Consider the following 21606-nt stretch of genomic DNA (forward strand, 5'->3'; position numbering starts at 1 on the left):
ATTTATTTATTTCTTAGACAAACCTGTGAAGGTTTTGGAGGTCAAATATTTTTTTTTAATGTAAGTTAGTCCATGATTCTAATTTCCCATATATTTAGATTGATATTTAGGCCCCTAATATAAAATGTAATATACATTTAGGTCAATATGACGAACAGCTCTGGGTATTTGTACATTCTATTCCATGGACTGAGTACTATGACAGATCAATGAGAAGATATATTCCTTTCCTTTTCAGTCATGATGAGGGTAGGATGTTGAAATTACTTTTAGGGTGAACTCTAACCAGGCAATTTTTAACTCTCACTCCAAAAATTATAACCTGGAAAAAAGTACACTGCTGAAGACCTGTATAGTGCACAGAGCTTTATTTTCAAAATACACAAATATGGTTTTGCAACAAACCAACATAAACATAAAACAAGATAACAAAAAATAGTATTTCTTACAGCAGTTTCTCCCCCATGTTGTTCTAGGTACATCCCCATTTTAAACAACCCCATTTTAAAAAATAATTTTAAAGAAATGTCTAGGTACCCATTACAGTTCAACTACAAAACAAAATAGCTTACTGTATCTGGCTGCTGTTGTAAAGCAAGAAGTAAACTGATATCTGTGAAACTGCAATTCAATGAAATGAAGGAAACACAACAAATACAGGAATATAGCAGCACGTGGCAGGTTTAATACCGTGCTGACCACTCTTAAGCAGTGGGACAAAGTATTAATACAAACAATACAAAGTCGAAGTCAAAGAATGTAATTTAAAAGACAAATCAAAAGAAAACAAATCAAACAATTTTATTTTTCTCAATAAAAGCAACATGTTTTTTTTTTTTTAATACACACCCAACACTTTATGAATACTTAACCCTAATATGTATACAGCATGCCCTGTTGTTGTTACTATAACATTTTAGGTCCCTCTACAACTATTTTGAGTTACTGCACTTATACATTCTGAAATGTTTTTAAGATGTATTAAAGAAAAAAATATATATGTATATCAGGAAATGCCACCACCAACTTCCATCAAATGTGAAAGTATTCATAATTATGTCTACTCTTCCAAGACATGTATTTTAAACAAACTAATGAACCAAATCCCATATCATACAGACATTCAGAAAAGGAGGCCGTCCTTTCATTTCTGGATAAAGATTCTGAGCAGGAAACAAGAAAACTCCCTACATCCTATACCTAAATAATCTTATTAGTTTAATCAAAAACTGATAACCTCCTATGAATTATATTATAAAAGTAGGGTATTTGATCAAATATACAATTCCTTTATATATTACTGGGAAATTGAAAAAGTTTCATAAATCCAGTGCGCTGGAATGTATTCAGTTAAGGTGCAGCAAATTAACTAGCATGTTCTTTAAATTTGCATATTATCAATACAAACACAATGTATTTAATGAATCAGGCCTTCAGGCAAAATGGGCTTGGAACAATTGTAAAAATGTCACTCCACCTATTAATAATAAGTAAAATGTATGGGAAATAATCTCTTAAAAAACCCCTACATTCCTAACAGTTACAGTATTGTTTGTCTTCTGTGTCACTGCACCTCCTTAGGCTGCAAACATCAAACCAGAATGACAGTAATTGTTAACGATCAGACCTGGCTATATTTTAACCAGTATTAGTCAAGTACATTATTTTTCTTGACTAGGTTTCCATCATATAAAGGAAGCATTTATTTGAGTAGCTTCGTGGGCACTTTGAGTCACTTTCCAGACAAAAACTTGGTTCATGAAATGCTCTTTACAACTTCAAGCCTTTCTCCTGCATGGTTTGTTGGCATATCTCACCCAGCGTGTTGAACTTTGAGTCTAAGTCTGCCATGAAATGCAGACTGTGGTTGCTGTTGAACATGGAGAGCTGATCGAGGGAGTGGGGCTGACTGCCTTGGCCCTCATAGGTGTAGATGCGTGGCCCGTATCCTTGGTAGTCAATCTCTTTCTCGGCCAAATTGCATAGCCTCTGGGGACCCGGAAAAAAGAGACAGGGTTCAGCCAATACATTCACAGAACTGGAAATGGAGCTCCAGATAAGAGTAATTTGGTCTTGTTTGCTGCTGAAAACAACTGCAACAATGCAGTGTGTCTGACTGAGTGCAGGTGCCAGTACAGTAATTCCTGCAGTTAAATTTTTCAAGATTCAATTCCTTGTCTGATTATCAACTCTTTACCTCATCGCTCTGTAAAACCTCTCGACTACATACTAATATACATTTAATGGCCAGTTTGTAAAGATTGACGGGACACATGTGGGTGAAAGTACATGCTTCTAAGACACCCGAACACGGAGTCCTACAATTTACACAACTAGCTATATCACTTACCTTAGAATGACTAAAGATGCTTCATGCATTTTTTTGCAGTGTAATGCACCTCATTCTTTATATTCAGAAATAGATGTCCTTACACATAAACATACCTCTTTATGCTTGCTTTAAATTCAACTAGCGATTTTTAATATCAGCCATAGCTATAGACTATTTGGAAAGTTGAAATGGATACACACTTTGAAAGCTTGGTAAAGGGTTTGAACATTTAGGACCTTTTGGAGTATTTATCCTAAAACCACATATTTAACCGATTCCGTACAAGAGGATTTGAGATTGACTACTTGTTCTCAAATATGGACTGTAAGTAAGCATGTCATTTTTCTTTGTCCAGATACCAGCAATCTGGACATATAATAATGGATTCAAAATATATGACTGCTAGCTCAAACAATATGTTCCCAGTATAACACATTTGTAATTAAAATTGGAAGAGGTTTCTTGCCATGGTTAACTCCCGCTCCATAGCTGTTCTCATGCTCTTCGATCTGTAGTATTTCATAGTCCCCTGAAAATAACAATAATATATACATTAATTAATACATTAAACAGACATATAATTTATGGAAATATACATTTCTTTCTCTACATATCAATGGGATGTAAAGATTTTTTTAATCACTAAATATAGCTATAAAATATGATACTGAGGGTACTTTGCATATGATAATTTTGACCCCTGTTATTACAGCCCAGGTGCAGGTGAGGACTACATAATTTTGTCTCTCTAGGTAACATATGAATATCAGACATACCTCAGAACATTTTGTGTTTTTATTCAATTCTATTCATAAACTATGATAGAAAATGTTTGAAATGAAGTATGAAAATAAGGCAGTAAACTGTGACATTCCTGACTATGATTATTTGAGAAAATGTACAGTGTTAATAACATACAGAAGACTGAATATATAGTTGAAGAATGGCCAATGAATTAATCGGAATCATCAAAAATTTGCATACACATACTGATAACGTTCATTACTCTTGTCCTGGTATGTTACGAATGTTTTGTTCCACCAACAGAAGGCGTACTGAAGAATTAAATGGCTGTTAATTCTCAGCCTCGTACACAAAATAAACTCGCCATTAGTAGTTGTGAGTAGTTGTATTTTCAATGATATTCTACATTTAGAAATGTATTTGTTGTCTGCTTATAATACACCCATCCCCCCCAAGTATCAGACCACCTCGACTATGCACATTTCTGCGGGACACCCTGTGCTCTCTTGATATATACTACAGGCTCGTACATACAAAATGTAATGTGGTTTGATTGTACCAGAGTGAAATAAAGAAGTGATGTCACAGTTTTGGAACCCAATATCATATTTTAACATACAGTATATCACATGATATACACAGTTCAAACATTTTGACATAATTGCTTTAAGGACCGCCACACTAACAATCATAAAATATTTATTAAACATCCATATCTACAGTCAATACGGAGATCACAATTGATTAACATAATAACCAAATTATGTTTAGAATCTTCAAACAAAAATTCAAAACCTTCCTCTCTCTTCTGACAAACACATTGTTTGTAGGGGAATGCAGTACTCACTTCTTTTGTATGTGTGTGGCTGCTCCACATGCTTTGATGAGATTGTAAGGGAGACATTGTGTGTCCAATTGTGCCCTGAAAAACAGATGTCCATTACTATAACAAAAAACTCCATCATCGTATTGTACTCTGTGTCTGTTCCTAACTGTCCTTGTTACAAGTAATTAATTACAGATACAGGTATCTATAACATATATCCTTTTTGATGCAAAATTGAAGCCCTAGCAGATTTATGATTTATACTTCAAGAAGAGATGATTTTAAAAAGAAACTGGGCTTTGTTGCCAATAGTGCTAGTACCACCTTCTCACTTACCAAACTATCATATTCATCAGTCCGAAACCCAGACCAGGGAGGAAGAGAACTGACCTGATAGGAGAAAGATGCATCAAAAGAGTATTCATAAGAAAAGAAAGAAAGAAAGAAAAAAAACAAGGTTTGAAATGACTTTCATAACATAACACAATCCCATCTATGATTCACACACAAAAAGCATTTACAAAGAATACACCAAACTGTTCTGAAGTTCTCAAATACATTGCTTCACTCTTGATATATTACATTTTGCCTGTCCACCTTGCAAAAATATTTTTTCCCCCAAAAGTCCAAGCAATAATATAATTTGGTTTTGAAATACAATTCACTTGTGTTTACTTGTGTCCGGGTTTGAAAGCATAGATATTGTTATGATACTCATCCAAGATGCTAGAAGGCACACTATGTACTCTGGAGCCGAGTTAGCACGAAGCTGGTTAGTTCCGGCAAGCCGGGGAGTTAGTAATGGCGTGATGAGACAATACTGCAATTCTACGTGCTAATAAAGGAACTTATACTTTCCCTGAAGCTGCTTCATTGCCAAATACACACCACAAAACAAATATATTTGAACATGTAATCAACGCTTTACATAAATTGTCATATTAAGTAGATGAGTTGTGTCTTTGTGTCCTTACTGGATTTGCTGAGTGCTGCGGTACGATTACAGGGGTGAAAAGAGCAGTCTGACCAGCCTAAAGAGATTGAAAAGTTATTGTTACTTCAGGAGTAGCTGAAAGACGAGAGAAGCACAAATGACTAATGTCTTTATTATCGGAGAACTTTAACCTCCACTACACTGATTGTGGAGGGACAGTCAAAAGTCTCAACACCTCCAATCTTAACCGAGTTCAGTCGGTTAGAATCTTTACAATTATCTCTAGGCTGATTAAGAGTTCAATTGAAAATATATAGCCTATTTTTGTTTAAATTAAATGAATCACCAGATAACATTGATTCAGATTAAATGTATACACACTTTCAACTAAATGTATTTTTATGACTGCATTTTTTTGATTTTATTGTCTTGTATTCCCATCTGCTGTGCTGTATGTTATAATTTCTTTAAATATCCCAGCTACTATGACCATAAATAAGTTACAGAGAGTGTTAAATATAAAATAACATTTTCTTTTCCAGATCATCCACAATGCCAGAGTATGCCAGTCCTGTTATTTTTAAATGGATATGATTTATGCTTTTCACCTGACAGAATGTTCCTCCCTCTTCGTTATACTTGATGAGCGTTTGATTCCCTTCCCCCCTGGGATCGATTTGTATGGGATAAAACTTCTCCTTGCACTCGCACATCAAGCACAAAGCCAGAAGAACTGCAATACAGCAGAGAAGATTCATTTTCAAAAAAACACCTTTACTGTTAATATGATTTAATGTTCAACCCTGTATTATTTTTCTCAACTCAGCAAACACGTTCAATATCGGCAGCTAAGTTGTGTGCGGTTGTAGTTTTCTACACATTTCATGGGCCCATCCCTGGACCCTCAATAAAGATCAAGCACAATTGTATGATTTTGCATGCATAAATGTAGTATTTTCTTCATATTGTTAATTTACTTTTTCAATTTTTACTTAAACCTATGATTGTCTTATTTAAATATTTTATTTGCAATGTTCTTTTCTCTTGAAAGTAACCTGCCATTGTATTAGGTTATTAGGTCTTCACAACACCCCCCGTTTTCTCCGTGTTGCCACAAAGTCCTATTCTCATATTCCCATTATTCAATCTGAACAGTTAGTTTCCTGAAGACATGTCACAACAGATGAGAGGATGTAGTCCACAACATTCTTGCACAACCAAGATCTCTATTATAGTGAAGTGCCCTACAGAGCTTGCTTAGCACTCATCAGAGATCAAGTCAACTATAAAATAACACAGAGTTGTTCAATCTAAAAGCTGGCAGAAATGCAATCCTATGATCTCACACAGGCAGTGGGGGTGTTTTTGATCTTTGCCTTTTAAGAGATGGGACATGTGGAAAACACAAATTTGAATATTACAGACTGTACAGCCCTTTCGATTCAGTTGAGATTTGCCATAAATATTATCGTCAATTATGTTGTCAACAAACAAATGTGTAATTTATTCCCAACAACACATATGAGGAAATATGATAAAGAACCACAAGATCAGGGAGAACCCCTTTTTCCTTACTCAGTGTAGAGTTACTTACGGATAAAGAGGAGCACACCAGCTATCACCAGCCCAATGGCTGCTCCACCTAAACCAGAGGTCTGACGCTTCAGGGCTTTGCACACCTTCTCTTTCCCACAATCACATAGCTGTACATATAAATCCTCCTCTATCACCAAACCCTGTTTGTCCTCGATTCTCAATGGCACGGTGTAGATGCCATTTGCCAATTGTTTTAGACGTACCAGAGTAACTCCATTCTCTGCAATGGGATAAAGAAAACACAGGTTTTTGGGAAAATACAGGGGAAAAGCTTCACAATTTACATTAGCAGTCTACATTTACATTATAAATTATCATTGAAAGCGATTGATATTGTGACAGAATCTCATCAATGATATTTGAATCCATGAGGTTTAAAGCGATGGCTTGAACCAGATAATTTACATTTAAATAATTCACAATTTAATAAAAGGGAAAAAACAACTCTACTGCATATTTAGAGACTTTTCCTTAACCAGTTAATTGGAAACCGTATTTGTGACAGTTCCCCGTAATGTCATAAATTGGACAACTTCAGGTACAGTTTTGTGTCTGCATGCATCTTCACCATTTGAGGGCCCCAGTTTCCAGTTCTCCTGCACGCCTTTGCCCTTGTCAAGCAGTTCGAAGGTGAATGGGCCTGCATAGGGCTCTATGTCTTGGTCCTTGGCCACCACAATCACCGAATTGTCATCAGAGTCAGTACACAGGTGCAGGTTTTTTGAAGAGAGGTAGGGTGTGTGGTCATTGATGTCTGCCAGGTGGATATTCACAGTGCCTGTGGCTGTCAGAGGAGGTTTTCCTAGACCAAACAGATAGGAAATACTGAGCAAAGCAAAGCAAACAAAAATAAATGTGTATTTCACAATTATTGCTCCTTACAGGCAGTGTGGGACCAAATATTTTCTGTTTGCAGACCTCCAAAGAAATGCCTATTGATTAATACATAATTGTAATATGGCATATAATGTATCAACTAAAAGGATGCATGTCAGTAACTCAAACTTACCATTATCAATTCCATGTATAACAACAGTGTAGATACTGTTGTTGACATAGGGTGATTCTCTGTCCATCTTTTTGACAGCTGTAATTTCACCAGTCTGTTCGTTAACAGACACCCAGTTGGCCGGATCCTCAGCCAATTTATACCTTCTCATTCAAAAGAAAGAAATGTTGACAGTTCAATCAGACAGTTGGATTTCCATAGTCCTTATATCTGATGTCATTAAATCATTACTAACTCCTCCATTCAGTACTATCTGTATTCTTGTACTATTCTGCTCATGTACTTTTCATTTGTTGAAATGGTGACACATATGTTTTTCATCTTTATTAGGAGGGGGAATCCATAAGCCCTTTAAGGTATACTTTAAACAACTAAAATTTACATTCACTGCATTTGTCCGACATGTTCAAGAAAATACAAAAGCAAAACTTTTCAAAACAATCTCTCAATGTACGTCTTATGTAATGTAGTAATACATGTTATTAAAATGTCAATGAAAGAAAGCATATCAATATTAATTTAACTTAAAAGGTTCTCCCCACCTCATCATGTTTGGTGGTGTTTCATCATCGTTGGCTTCAACCTTTCCCAGTATTTTCCTAGTCTCGCTCTCCTCAATGTGATGTACAGACATGACCGAGGATTTGAAAAAGGGGGGGTCATTGAGATTCCTCACCATCACGGCCACAGCCACAGTGCTTCTCCCAGCCTCACTTTTTGAGGTACCTCCACATACCGCAAAAGGCTCTTCGTTTTCCACTGCTATCAACAAATTATTCAGAGCATTCTTCTCGTAATCTTTACCCTGAAAGCAGAAAGTAATAGAAATGGGTCATCAACAATACTGACAAACATACTTCCCTTTGTGTTATTTGTTTCATCTGTAACCATACAGTGAGGGAAAAAAGTATTTGATCCCCTGCTGATTTTGTACGTTTCCCCACTGACAAAGAAATAATCAGTCTATAATTTTAATGGTAGGTGTATTTTAACAGTGAGAGACAAAATAACAACAAAAAAATCCAAATTGATTTGCATGTTAATGAGGGAAATAAGTATTTGATCCCCTATCAATCAGCAAGATTTCTGGCTCCCAGGTGTCTTTTATACAGGTAACGAGCTGAGATTAGGAGCACTCTCTTAAAGGGAGTGCTCCTAATCTCAGCTTGTTACCTGTATAAAAGACACCTGTCCACAGAAGCAATCAATCAATCAGATTCCAAACTCTCCACCATGGCCAAGACCAAAGAGCTGTCCAAGGATGGGCTACAAGACCATCGCCAAGCAGCTTGGTGAGAAGGTGACAACAGTTGGTGCGATTATTGGCAAATGGAAGAAACACAAAATAACTGTCAGTCTCCCTCGGTCTGGGGCTCCATGCAAGATCTCACCTCGTGGAGTTTCAATGATCATGAGAACGGTGAGGAATCAGCCCAGAACTACACGGGAGGATCTTGTTAATGATCTCAAGGCAGCTGGGACCATAGTCACCAAGGAAACAATTGGTAACACACTACGCCGTGAAGGACTGAAATCCTGCAGCGCCCGCAAGGTCCCCCTGCTCAAGAAAGCACATGTACAGGCCCGTCTGAAGTTTGCCAATGAACATCTGAATGATTCAGAGGAGAACTGGGTGAAAGTGTTGTGGTCAAATGAGACCAAAATCGAGCTCTTTGGCATCAACTCAACTCACCATGTTTGGAGGAGGAGGAATGACCCCAAGAACACCATCCCCACCGTCAAACATGGAGGTGGAAACATTATGCTTTGGGGGTGTTTTTCTGCTAAGGGGACAAGACAACTGCACCGCATCAAAGGGATGATGGACAGGGCCATGTACCGTCAAATCTTGGGTGAGAACCTCCTTCCCTCAGCCAGGGCATTGAAAATGGGTCGTGGATGGGTATTCCAGCATGACAATGACCCAAAACACACAGCCAAGGCAACAAAGGAGTGGGTCAAGAAGAAGCACATTAAGGTCCTGGAGTGGCCTAGCCAGTCTCCAGACCTTAATCCCATAGAAAATCTGTGAAGGGAGCTGAAGGTTCGAGCTGCCAAACGTCAGCCTCGCAACCTTAATGACTTGGAGAGGATCTGCAAAGAGGAGTGGGACAAAATCCCTCCTGAGATGTGTGCAAACCTGGTGGCCAACTACAAGAAACGTCTGACCTCTGTGATTGCCAACAAGGGTTTTGCCACCAAGTACTAAGTCGAAGGGGTCAAGTACTTATTTCCCTCATTAACATGCAAATCAATTTATAACTTTTTTGAAATGCGTTTTTCTGGATTTTTTTGTTGTTATTCTGTCTCTCACTGTTAAAATACACCTACCATTAAAATTATATTAATTATTATAAATCAGCAGGGGATCAAAAACTTTTTTCCCTCACTGTCTATACATTAAATATGTCACTTGAAATGGGTCTGCTGTTTAATGTGATGGCTGAAGTAATGGCTTTTCTTTTGGGTTTTAGTCCACTCTTTATAACACTAGGATAAAGTACTTTCAGTAGCTATTGAGGTTAGGGGCTGGATTAAATCAAAACTTTGACCCACCCGCTAATAAAAAACTACAAACCTGTTCATCATAGCGGTAACATTTATGATTAGAAGAAAGTGGCATCCAACTAAAAATGAAGCTGCAACTGAGTACAGTTCTCTAGTTTTCTATTAGCAGGTGGGTCAAACTAATTTAATCCCAGCCTAAATCTAATAATAAACATTGATAGAGACCTCTTAACTGGTGATGACTAACGATAAAAAGTATATACAGATCTGAAAGACAATGCTGAAAAACACAGTCCAGCTGAACAGGTCATGACAAAAGTCGACCCACCTTGATGACTTTCAGGATTCCCTCATTGGTGTTTGGGTCCGTCTCGATTTGGTAATTGCCCTCCTCATTGCCTTGAAGGATTTTGTACACAGCGTTCCACGCAGGGGTGTGCGGCGTGTCGGCATCGTTCACAGCCATCTTCAGGATGACCACATCGGACACAATCTCATCAACTTCAGCCTGATACTTGAAGAAATGAACAGGATTTTGCCGTAGTTGTTACACCTTATTATTTGATTATTAATTATGAGAATGACAATGCACATATGTTTTAAGTGTGTGTGTGTGTGTGTGTGTGTGTGTGTGTGTGTGTGTATATATACAAGGGGGGTAGTATTCACCCCCCTTGGACTTTTCCACATTTCATTGTGTTACAACATTAAATCAGAATGGATTTAATCAGGAGTTTTTGCCACTGATCAACACAGAAAATGTCTATAATGACAAAGTGAAAAATATAATCTGCAAATTGTTCTAAATTAATTACAAATACAAAACAGAAAATACTTGAATACCTATTGAGCTGTGGTTAAAACCATAGTTTTTAGAAGTCACATAATTAGTTGAATGGAGTCCATCTCTGTGCAATTAAGGTGTGTCACATGATTTAGGTTAAATACACCTGTCTCTTGGAGGTCCCACAGTTGGTTAGTACAATTCAACAACAACTACATCATGAATACAAATACAGTTGTGATCCATATTAGCTGCACGCAATCACACTGCTCTGAAATTAGGGTCATTATGCAGAAAATAATCATTAAAATGAAAATAGTTACCCTAACTGTATCACACATTAGATATGTCTACTGAAATGCTCATTATCGCTTGTAGGCTGAATTTCCATATACGCTACAGATCTATCTGACCAAATGCAAATCACCAAACTGCACTTGCATGTGAATTATATATTTATAGCATTGATACATGTAGAATAAAGACAAAATCAGACTACATAGGCTAATGCTTGAAATAAAACACGAACATCGCGTAATTATTGAGGTCTTGAGTGCACCTGATCTGGATCGCAACCGTACTAAGCGCACCTGACCTACCGCTGTTCAAATGTGCGTCTCTGTCCACATCTACTGGAAGATGCACAAATTATCCATGGGAAATGCACATATATACGTATATATGTATATATGTATATATATTTCTAAGAATACATAAACTTCTAACCTGATCTATATTGCACAGGTTTTTGTTTGCCTTTAAATCTACACATTCATCACACATTACGTATGATGTAATTATTATTATTATTAACTCACCACATGGCAAAAAGAGTGTGATGAAGTAAAACAAATAAAACATTAAAAATCAACAATCTTACTTGTTCCTTGGTAAATACTGGAGCGTTATTGTTTGAATCCTGAATATTAATATGGATTACAGCCGTAGAGGAAAGCTGGGGTGTTCCATGGTCTGTTGCCATGATGAGAACCTTGTAGTATTTGTCTTTCTGCAAGGCAAGGGACAACGGACACACGTTAAACAACATGGCTCTGGTGACAACAGGGATTCATTACAAATGCTGAACATTGATGTTGTATCACCTCCCATTGCTGGAACCCCAATCACTCAAACTACCAGTTCTAACTCCAGTTAAACCTGCAAAAAACATCTACTTAAAATATCAGGACTCACCTTATAATCAAAGCAACCGTTGGTGGTCAGCCTGGCTACATTTGTGCCTTCTATTTCTTTTAACTGAATTAATGGAAAGGCAGGCGTCTGAGAAAGGACCGTTAATTTTATTCTGGAATTGTCAGTGTATATTTTGTCTTCATCTCTTGCGTCCACCGTGATTGGTAGTTTACCTTAGAAGGAAAGAGATAGAGACATGCATGACACTCTTGGTACCCTTTACAATGCTCTTGTTAATTTGAAAAAATAAAATATAAACAAAGGTGAATTTTAAGGCTGAACACTACTGGGCTAACATTATTCAGTTTTGGTGCTTTAACAGGCTCAAACATGTTTTGAATCCACAAGCTTCAGCTGTGTTACAAGTACGGTTTATCATTAACAAAGAAAACATGTTTTACATATACATAATATGACAAGGACAACAAAATCAGTACATACATTTTCTACACAGTACTGAATCAATCAATCAATCAACATTTATTTTTATAGCACATTTAAAAGCAACACAAGTTGACCAAAGTGCTGTACATCCCCAGAACCCCAAAACACATAACCACAAATAAACAGAACACAGAACTCATCTGATGCAACACAATGGAAACTCCATGCATCTGAGAACACTCATATGCAAAGGAGTAGAGATGCGTCTTCAATATAGATTTAAAACTTTCAATCGAGTCAGATGCTCTAATTTGTAGTGGGAGGCTATTCCAAAGGCGAGGCACTGCCACAGAGAAAGCACGATCTCCTTTGGTTTATAATCTGGATTTAGGGACATTTAAAAGGAGACTGTGACGATCTTAAGGATCTAGCAACTTGATGACTCTGCAACAGTCTGGAAATATAAACTGGAGCAAGTCCATGTAAGCCTTTAAACACCATTAGCAGAACCTTATATTGAACTCTAAAATCAACAGGAAGCCAGTGCAAAGGAGCCAGCACCGGAGTGATGCTGGAACATTTATTTGTGCTAGTCAACAGTCTGGCCGCTGCATTTTGCACCAACTGCATCAAAAAGCAATTTCTTGGACAGCCCCAGATACAAAGAATTACAGCAAGGTATACAGAAGCTTAGTCTGTAACAGGCACTGAAAAGCATTGTAACTCACTGAACTACTGCGGGCTAATGGAGAAGAAAAAGTGAGATTGGGCAGACAGACGCCTGAGGGAAAGCCAGAAAAATGCAGTTATAGAAGAGGAACGGAGAGGGGGAGGGAAAACACAGGGAGAGACCAGAAACTGGAGCATTTATATTAAGGGAAGGAAAGAGAGGAATGTTGTTTTGTCACTGAGATCAAACGTTTCCTTTCAAATCAAATCCATTTCTCTCACCTTGGCCCTCAATCTCTTTCATTGAGACATTTTGGACAGGTAATATGAACTTAGGTGCATTGTCATTCAGATCCTTGACCTCAACATCAAAAGATAATTGGTCATCCATCCGGTTGTTGGTGATATCATAAATATTAAAATTGATCTGTTAAAAAACACAATGAAAAAACATTCCAATTACAGTTTAACGGAATCTGTACATACATTCTGAACTGTTCATTTTCAATCACTGTTGATTAAAAGTGATTACAAATAGAATAATTGGATTTATTTAAAATACATTTCATGATTTTATTAATTCAATTCACTTTTAGGAACATACATAAGATATACAACTGGTATATAAATAATCACAGTAGGCATATGACGCAGTCCAGTCTTAAAAATAAGAAATTTGCTAGTAACTCACAATTCATTTGTTGTTAGTGCAAGACAATGCAACTAGACCTCCAGAAATACTCACGTGATACGTCTCTCGCTCCTCTCGATCTAAAGATTTAGTCACATACACTCTGCCATCGGTTTCATTCACAAAAAATATGCCTCTTGGAAACTCATTCACCCCTTCACCAGAGATAGTGTATCGACACTTAAGATTTTTCTCAATGCAGTAGCTTTCCTTGTCATTAAAAAGCTGTTAAAAAGAAAAAGGGTTGTTAGCAGGCCCTGACATTTAACAATAAAATCAGATGGAGGTTCAGTAAAACTAAGTTTTGACAATTATAAATACAATTAATGTTATTTTATTTTGAATTACATATCTCTTGCTGGTGTGTGCGCACTGGCCTCTGTTATAATTGTTTAAAATGTCTAATTGCATAATTTGCTTTGATTTCCTGTCATGTGGATCTTGGGCTTGGTGTTTCCTTTCGACTGCATTCTCACACTGTTCCTGAAAATGTAAAAAAAAAAGACTGAAAAAAGGGAGATGAAACAAACAAATCTTGTGCTTACTCTTGAAACACACTTAGGAAATTTGCCTGTGTCTCCTTCGGTCAGTTCTATGGTGGTCAGCACCCACCGTCTCTTGCTACGTCTCAGCAGCTCCTTTCAATGCAAAAACAATGAGGAGAAACAGTAAGCAGCATTAGGGATAAATCAGACAGTGGGACAGAAACCAGGAGCTGTCCTCAAATGTTTTGCTCACACGAACTACAGAATAAACAGTATTCATTAAAATAACAGGATGTGTATGGGAAAAGTCATTGCTATGGCTGTGCCAACATGCTAACTTCTTCTGTGTTTTATCAAGTGGCCAGAAAGGACAAAGGCAAAGTAATGATTCATTTCCAAACACCTATAAAACCGCACAGAAGCTTGTAACAGCATCACTATAAATCCCTGTACAACAGACATTTTTTTGGAGATGAATTCTCCTGGGAGTGCTCTGGAGATTCATATTTCATTCCTGGAGAGTTGGCGACCCTAGTAAACGCACATATCAAATGAAAAACAAGTAATAGGTTGTGAAATTTGGTCAGCTTGTGCTCTCAGGGAAAATTTAAGCTGCACTGCAGAGGTATGAGCACAAGTGATTACACATTTCAGTTGCTGTGTTAACGACAACAGACACGGAGACTCCCAAATGAAGAATACATTTTAGGCACCCCACTAACTCAAAAGTGTTATACAGTGTTACAGTGTTATAAAAGTGTTTTTTCAGTTTATAAACATGATGTGTGTTTGGTCTTTAATCCAGGTTTGTAAACTCTGATGCTGATCTCTTTCCATAATTGCTAACATTTTTATTTTATTAGTAGACATCCTTACTTATAATAATTACAATTATGTATCCTTCCCATTAACCACCTGAAGGGAAGTTATTCTAAGAACTGATTCATTATTCCTTGCAGCACCAACTGTACAAGGGCTTCAGGGTTTTCTCACTAGTGTCAGAGTAAGAATCATAATTTCTTCAGAGCATACTCATACTTTATGACTACAGGGAACATTTAGTTAGTTCACTCTTTGTTAACACAAATTAAGTTAATTCAAAGTAACCCACATGATGTTTTAGAATCTATTTGCAACCAAACTATAATTTATGTTCCCTTTTGAAAGTCATTGCTTTAACTATTTTTTGTGCATGTTTAAGACTGAAAGGTAAATTCAAAATCTAACCAAACAAAGCTATTGGTTATAGTATGGGAAACAGTATATATATATATATATATAGATATAAAAATTAGGCCAAGGGCAATTCAAAACTTGGACCTATCTGCATCTCTGAATCTACTTTCTACTATTTATAAATAAGAAAGCAATAGGGTACTAGCTTGTGATTGGAAAACTGGGGCTAGATTGAGGTTTTGATTTGGTCTACGCCTTAGTCTTATTCTGGAAATATAGAAAATTGTTTGAAGTTCTTACCCTCTTTTCCCTGTTCAACTCAGCAGACGAAGGCCAGTCACCCTCTGCAAAGACTGATGCAAGCTTACAAAAGGAAAACAAACAAAAACAATTATTATTGTTTACATACCATATAGCAGGATTCATATTTCTTGTAAATACAAATGTCTTAATGTATACCTCATTCATTAGGCTATAGCTATTTGGTAGGAGGCAGGGTTACATTAAAGTTATAGAATGTTAAAACTCTGTAGATATCTTTATATATACCTCTATATAACGAGATATGATAAAATGACAAAGACAAAATGGTTTCAACAGTCAAAACAACAAAGGTTATAGAGTAAACGTTTACAGAATTTCTACACTTTTCCTACAATCTTCATTGCTTCTGACCATGACTGCCAGTCTTAAATTAAGTTAAAATGTTGACAGTTTCAATCCGTTAATTACTTTACCTTTTTTAGCTTCATTTGGACCTTAAAAACTTAAAAAAGTAAAAACTTGCATCTCCAATGTTTTCAAAGTATTTAATAGTTAACAGTTTATAGTACTTAACAATATACTTATAAAATAGTTAGCTAAGTGGCCCCTGCTCCTATTTTATATAACACCAATTTGAAAGAATGTGTCATTTAAAGCGTTCTCTGATATTATATGTGAATTTAGCTTTTCCTAAGCATGACACACACCCAAATTATTGATGTCTGATGAAACCTAGCCCACGTGGTTGCATTTAGCAGTGTTTGGTACCGGTGTCATAAATAAATACAATATATGTTTATGTAAGCTTATAAAATAAGTGTTGTAATTAAAGAAAATAGATACAATGTAACCATTGCAGAACAGATGTATTTACTGCATAGACGTTAGCTCTAATAAAAGTGTTTTCTGACTATTAATAATGGAAACGGTCTAGGCCAAAGCGAGTCCGATATAACGTGGTTTCACCTGTAATGTGGTATGAGTTTTTGGCTCACTTGGAGCATGTTATATTGAGGTAGAGGTGTATTCAGTACAGTTTCAATATGGTGTAATAAGAACAGAAAACATAATACATTAACAACATGAAAGAAACTCATGTAAGTCCAATAATACCCAGTGGCATATTTTTAAAACTTTTTTGCATATAACTATTTTGTGAAATAATGAGCCCAGGGGATTGGGAGGTGAGTAAAAATAAATGTTAAGTCATTGTTAAATGCAACTATACATTTTACAGTTTTTTTTTTATTGTTTGATGTGTGTTTACATATCAAAGCTACACATACACACATGAATGGAGTCCAGAAGGATACTATATTAGAAAATGAAAATGAACTACTCCTTATTTAGAACATTGATTCTGAAAATCCAACTCGGTAGATTTGTTTTTGGTGCAATTAACTGTATATAAGTAACATAATATTGTATGAAAAACAATGATTTTCCCAGACCAGCCGAGGGGCTAAATTGCTGTGCATTGTGGGAATGCACTACTGAGGGTTCTGCATGACTGCTGTTGTCTCTGAGGTTGCAGGATTAGCAAATTGTTTAGGTGAAGCCCTTTTTATGAATAAGCCCCAGGGCAGGGTGGGTATACAGAAAACAGAACAGGGCAGTCCTGACAGACATCCCCCAGTAATGCTGAGCTTAATTACAGACTCCAACTTTCAGCAGTCATTCTGGATTTGCATACCTGCTCTTAGAAATAGTTTCAGGTGAAACATGTTCCACTGTTTGAAAAGTATGAAAGATATGTGTTGTCTAGTGCCATTTCCTCTCACTCTATGTCTTGAATGAGCTCTTGATTTATTTAAAGGTAGGTAAACAAAAAATTACCTTACAGTAATTTTAGTGGGGTGGACAGAGGGTATTTTTCACTAGCACCACACATACGTCTTCCCTATAGTTTTAGTTTTTCATGCCTTTGTATCTGTCAGTACAATGCCTCAATACCTTCACTGGAAAACAAATACAAACCAGTTGTGATGATGTTCTACTTCTTTGTTTTGCCCCTATGCTGGTGAGGGAACTCCCTTGTGTTCTAGCAGGTCTGCTTTGTATTTACCGCTTACATTGTTATTCTAATCACATTGGCTAATTGAGCAATGTGAATCTCAAGTCTTGAAATGATATCAGAGGAAGGACAAGGCAATGTTACTTTTTATTTTCCTTTAAATGACTTCACACACATGCACAGTGCCTGACACACCAAATATATTAATTCAGCTATAATATCATGGATCCTTTAAGATCTTATTATCAAAAATTACCAAGCCTGTGTGCCTTGCCTCATATAGTCTGAAACTATTCTGGCATCATCAACTTTACTATACCCTTAAACAGATACAAATGATCATGTATACACATAGAGATGTCTGTATATGCATCTCCCTATTTCCAGTGTATCTTGTGTTTTACTACAGCATCTATTTGACAACAACCACCTTCGTATTTCATTGCGTGGGCTCCTACAGCCTGTCACACAAAACTAAAACATACATACAACTGACAATCCATGTCTTATCCAGATTTCCCAGTTCAGTTCATTTTGAAATTCTGTTTTGAAACCAGATAGGTGCCACATTTTATAAGTATCAATGTACAGTGACTTAATCAGATATAGAGATGTTTTTGTGATATTCTTTTTGCTATGGCAGGGATTTTTGTGCCAACCGAGCTCTCAATTACTTAATTGAACACTTAATTGAACAATTAATTTCCTTTTAATTATTTTAAACAGTAAGGCTTTTAAGTATAAAATTGTATAAGGAACCTATATTATTAAGAAACCACCTTTCTATCTGTTACACAATTTAATAAGTCAAATGTAAGCAAATTATTAGTTAAATTAAGGGGTCAATTAAGTAATTAGGACTTCCTGAAAATTAAATCAATTAAGGTTTCTGTTTCTCTTCATCCATAAGATCCACAATTAAATACAACAGAGACACAGACATTTGCTAGGCTTAAGGTATGAATTTTAGCTGTACGATTAATTCATATGAATGGTCTCTCTTAATTAGCCATAATTATAAGTAATGGTATAAATTATGTTTCTGTTTAATTTTGATACTGTCTAACTTTATCTTCCAGTTTTATCTTAATGACAAACTCCTTTTCTAATTATTATACTCTTTATCATTAAGGCACAAACAATAATCTCTACACTAAAATTGGTGAACAAGGAAATACAGTTGACATAGTCATGATGTTATCTAAACAAGCAGTCACATGATTCTGCATTGGAAACAACAATTAATCAAATTCATTACAGGACCCAGGAAAACACGATTACAGCAACGGAACAACATGGAACAACAATTATAATAATTAGAAAATACCCATTTGTATTGTACTATTAGTATGAAAAACACATTTAGAAAAATAAAAATCATTATCAAGAGAGAAATAACTTATTATTCTTCAGCGTTAGGCAGATGTGAATTATTGACATTGTGGATTCAGATGTAGTTTACTGTGCGAACATTTAAGTTGATGCAGAAATTGCGGAGGAGAAAGATATATTTTGACAATTGTTACAATAAATCACACTATTAGTTAGAAATACTTTGAAGAGTAGTGTTTTTCTGTTCCCAATCAATTACACACAACATTTACATTGTTTTTAAACATTTGCACACTATTTTGGCAGTGGTAAGTCACATAATAATGCTTTTGAGCAGCATTGTTACATAACGCAATCAAATTGCAAATACTTTACCATCAAGAGACAAAGAACCTGATTTTCAGAGTGGGCAGAGTGAAAACAATGATACCACATTCATGGCACAGTGTTGCAACAGCAACAGCATGCACATTGTTTCAGAGCAAATATATTGGAGTTGTGACCACTCAAAGGACTATAATTATACAGGTGTGTGTATTCTGGAAAAATAACATGTTCGTTATTCACTGGCAGTTTTATGAATATTTTTATCCACCCTGGATTATGATTACTTATTTTAATGTCCCATTCATTCTCATTCATTCTCATTCACATGGCCCAGTGTATTTGGTTAAAGTCTATAAAATACATATCAATACGATACGAAGTTCAAAAAGGGGACTAGATAACAAATACATTTCAAAAATGCCTGTCTTTGTGTCTGCATTACATTTGTGTCTTTTACTTGTGATTACAGTAGCATGCAATCCAGATATGAGTAGGTGTATAATCCTTCTCAGTATGTTTAAAGTATTATGTGGAATTTTCACCTAAGCCCCTTGATGGAAAGGCAAAGCTGGAGAACTGGTATAGAGCTATAATTATTTGTAATTTCTCATAAGAGACAGGGCACTTCTACCAATGGTCTTAGGGATATGTGACATTGCCGTACTGACCCTTTTCCTTTAAAGTATTGGACACTGTACAAGCATCGAATTTACTTATTTATTTTTAACACAGCTGTACATTATACTCTACTGCCCAGTGACTAAGTAGAAATAGCTTATGTAATACACAAACATACATCCCTAAACCAATATATTAATATGTGTGTATATTATCGATGAAGACTATTGAACTATTTTAATGCTCTTGTTTTGTAAGTCGCCTTGGATAAGGGCGCCTGCTAAAAAATACATACATACATACATACATATATAAATAATAATAATAATAATAATAATAATAATAATAATAATAATAATAAAGTAACAAGACAATTACAAACAAACGTCCCAAAAGTCGTCCTTAATCATTACAAATGTATTTTCTGTGCCAAGCTTGTCCTACAGCAGTCGCCTCACTTTTGAACTCGTAATGAATGATTGCATTCACACAACACACGGAGTCGAGCACTTACAGTAAAAAGAAGGAGAACTGGGACGATTTTTGCCATCGCCGAGTCACAGATATCGGGCGATAACGCTGCAGTTGTGTCACTTGAACCGCGTCCTGCTGTTTGACGCGCCTGCTGTGTGTTACTAACGACAAACCTGGTCGCTACAAGTCCCCTGTAACGCAGAGTATCACTCGACTGTTCAAGTCAGGCGTGCCCGGTTATGCTGGATCTACGGGATCAAAGCAGAAGCTACAGCTGCGTGGACAGATAGGCGCAATATTCCCAAGCATGAATACAGGGGGGTATCCCAAGCGTGCAAAAGCGTGCGATTGGCTATATCCCAGTTCAATCCCACACAATTTCTGCAAAGTGCTTTTTTTTTACGCACGGTGATGTGTAAGTAATGTGTTATATCTTTGTGCAAAACACATTGATAGGCACATTTTTTTTAATTAAAGAAAAAACTGCCTATATTGAATTCCTTCCTATGTATTGTATTGGTTTGTTTAAGAATACACCAATGCTACAATAATGCACCAATAACCAGTATACTTAGTTTAATTAAATGTGATGCTACTTAATGGTGTTGGTTGTCCTAAATTTAAAAAGAAAATAGATCAATACTATAGTTTATGATGTATTTATTTCGACAATTCACACTGTTCTTCGCCCTTATTTAAATAGCAATTTTCTGAGTTTCAAAACAATAATGTCAGTATAAATATATATTTATATAATGGTGATAAATAATATAGAATTGATACATTAATGGACGCAGACATAAATACATTTCCTTTCAGAGCCTGACGCAAGGAGTTACTGCAAGTTACTGCAAGCTAGTTTTGCAGCCAGTGTATTACTGTGTTCAAGTGTTGGTTTTAGACAAAAGCTATTATATGCATCCTAGGCGCTGAATGAAAGGTGTTTTACCAAGTGATGTCAATTGAACACCTGCATTGAGTCTGGTGAATTTTTTAAGATCTGAAAAAAAAAGAGAGAGAAAATATTCGATTTATGAAATGAAAGTTCTTTGTTTTAACTTGTCCTGAATACAGTCAGTTAATACTACTACTACTACTACTACTACTACTACTAATAATAATAATAATAATAATAATAATAATAATAATAATAATAATACCTTTGTCTTAAACTGTATTTTTGTTTATTACATTTCAATTTTAAATGTTTTGTTATGTATTTAAATTACACCCATATATTAATGC

General features: G+C 36.0%; 1 protein-coding gene across 1 annotated transcript; it reads right to left on the minus strand.

The window, feature by feature from the left end:
• Positions 1 to 351: 351 nt before the first annotated feature.
• cdh26.1 (cadherin 26, tandem duplicate 1) lies at positions 352 to 20626 on the minus strand. Its single transcript, XM_066702520.1, has 18 exons — positions 20402 to 20626; positions 15633 to 15695; positions 14217 to 14309; positions 13726 to 13896; positions 13263 to 13407; positions 11928 to 12100; positions 11614 to 11742; positions 10278 to 10463; positions 7984 to 8246; positions 7442 to 7584; positions 7001 to 7234; positions 6431 to 6652; positions 5445 to 5569; positions 4877 to 4933; positions 4239 to 4292; positions 3924 to 3998; positions 2799 to 2861; positions 352 to 1989 (listed from the first exon to the last, which is right to left on the minus strand). Exons 1-18 carry the CDS (start codon positions 20435 to 20437, stop codon positions 1771 to 1773), a joined length of 2451 nt encoding a protein of 816 aa, XP_066558617.1. The 5' UTR covers positions 20438 to 20626; the 3' UTR covers positions 352 to 1770.
• Positions 20627 to 21606: the final 980 nt, after the last annotated feature.

The sequence above is a fragment of the Amia ocellicauda genome, chromosome 4, assembly GCF_036373705.1.
Source record: "Amia ocellicauda isolate fAmiCal2 chromosome 4, fAmiCal2.hap1, whole genome shotgun sequence".
Classification (NCBI taxonomy): domain Eukaryota; kingdom Metazoa; phylum Chordata; class Actinopteri; order Amiiformes; family Amiidae; genus Amia; species Amia ocellicauda.

Bases quoted from the DNA above. Each gene is read 5' to 3' on its own strand.
- cdh26.1 (XM_066702520.1), bottom strand. From the start codon at position 20,437: ATGGCAAAAATCGTCCCAGTTCTCCTTCTTTTTACT. The intron at 11,743-11,927 runs GTGAGTCCTGAT...CTTGCCTTGCAG, and splicing joins ACGGTTGCTTTGATTATAAG to AAAGACAAATACTACAAGGT. The intron at 4,293-4,876 runs GTAAGGACACAA...TTCTCCTATCAG, and splicing joins CGCAGCACTCAGCAAATCCA to GTCAGTTCTCTTCCTCCCTG.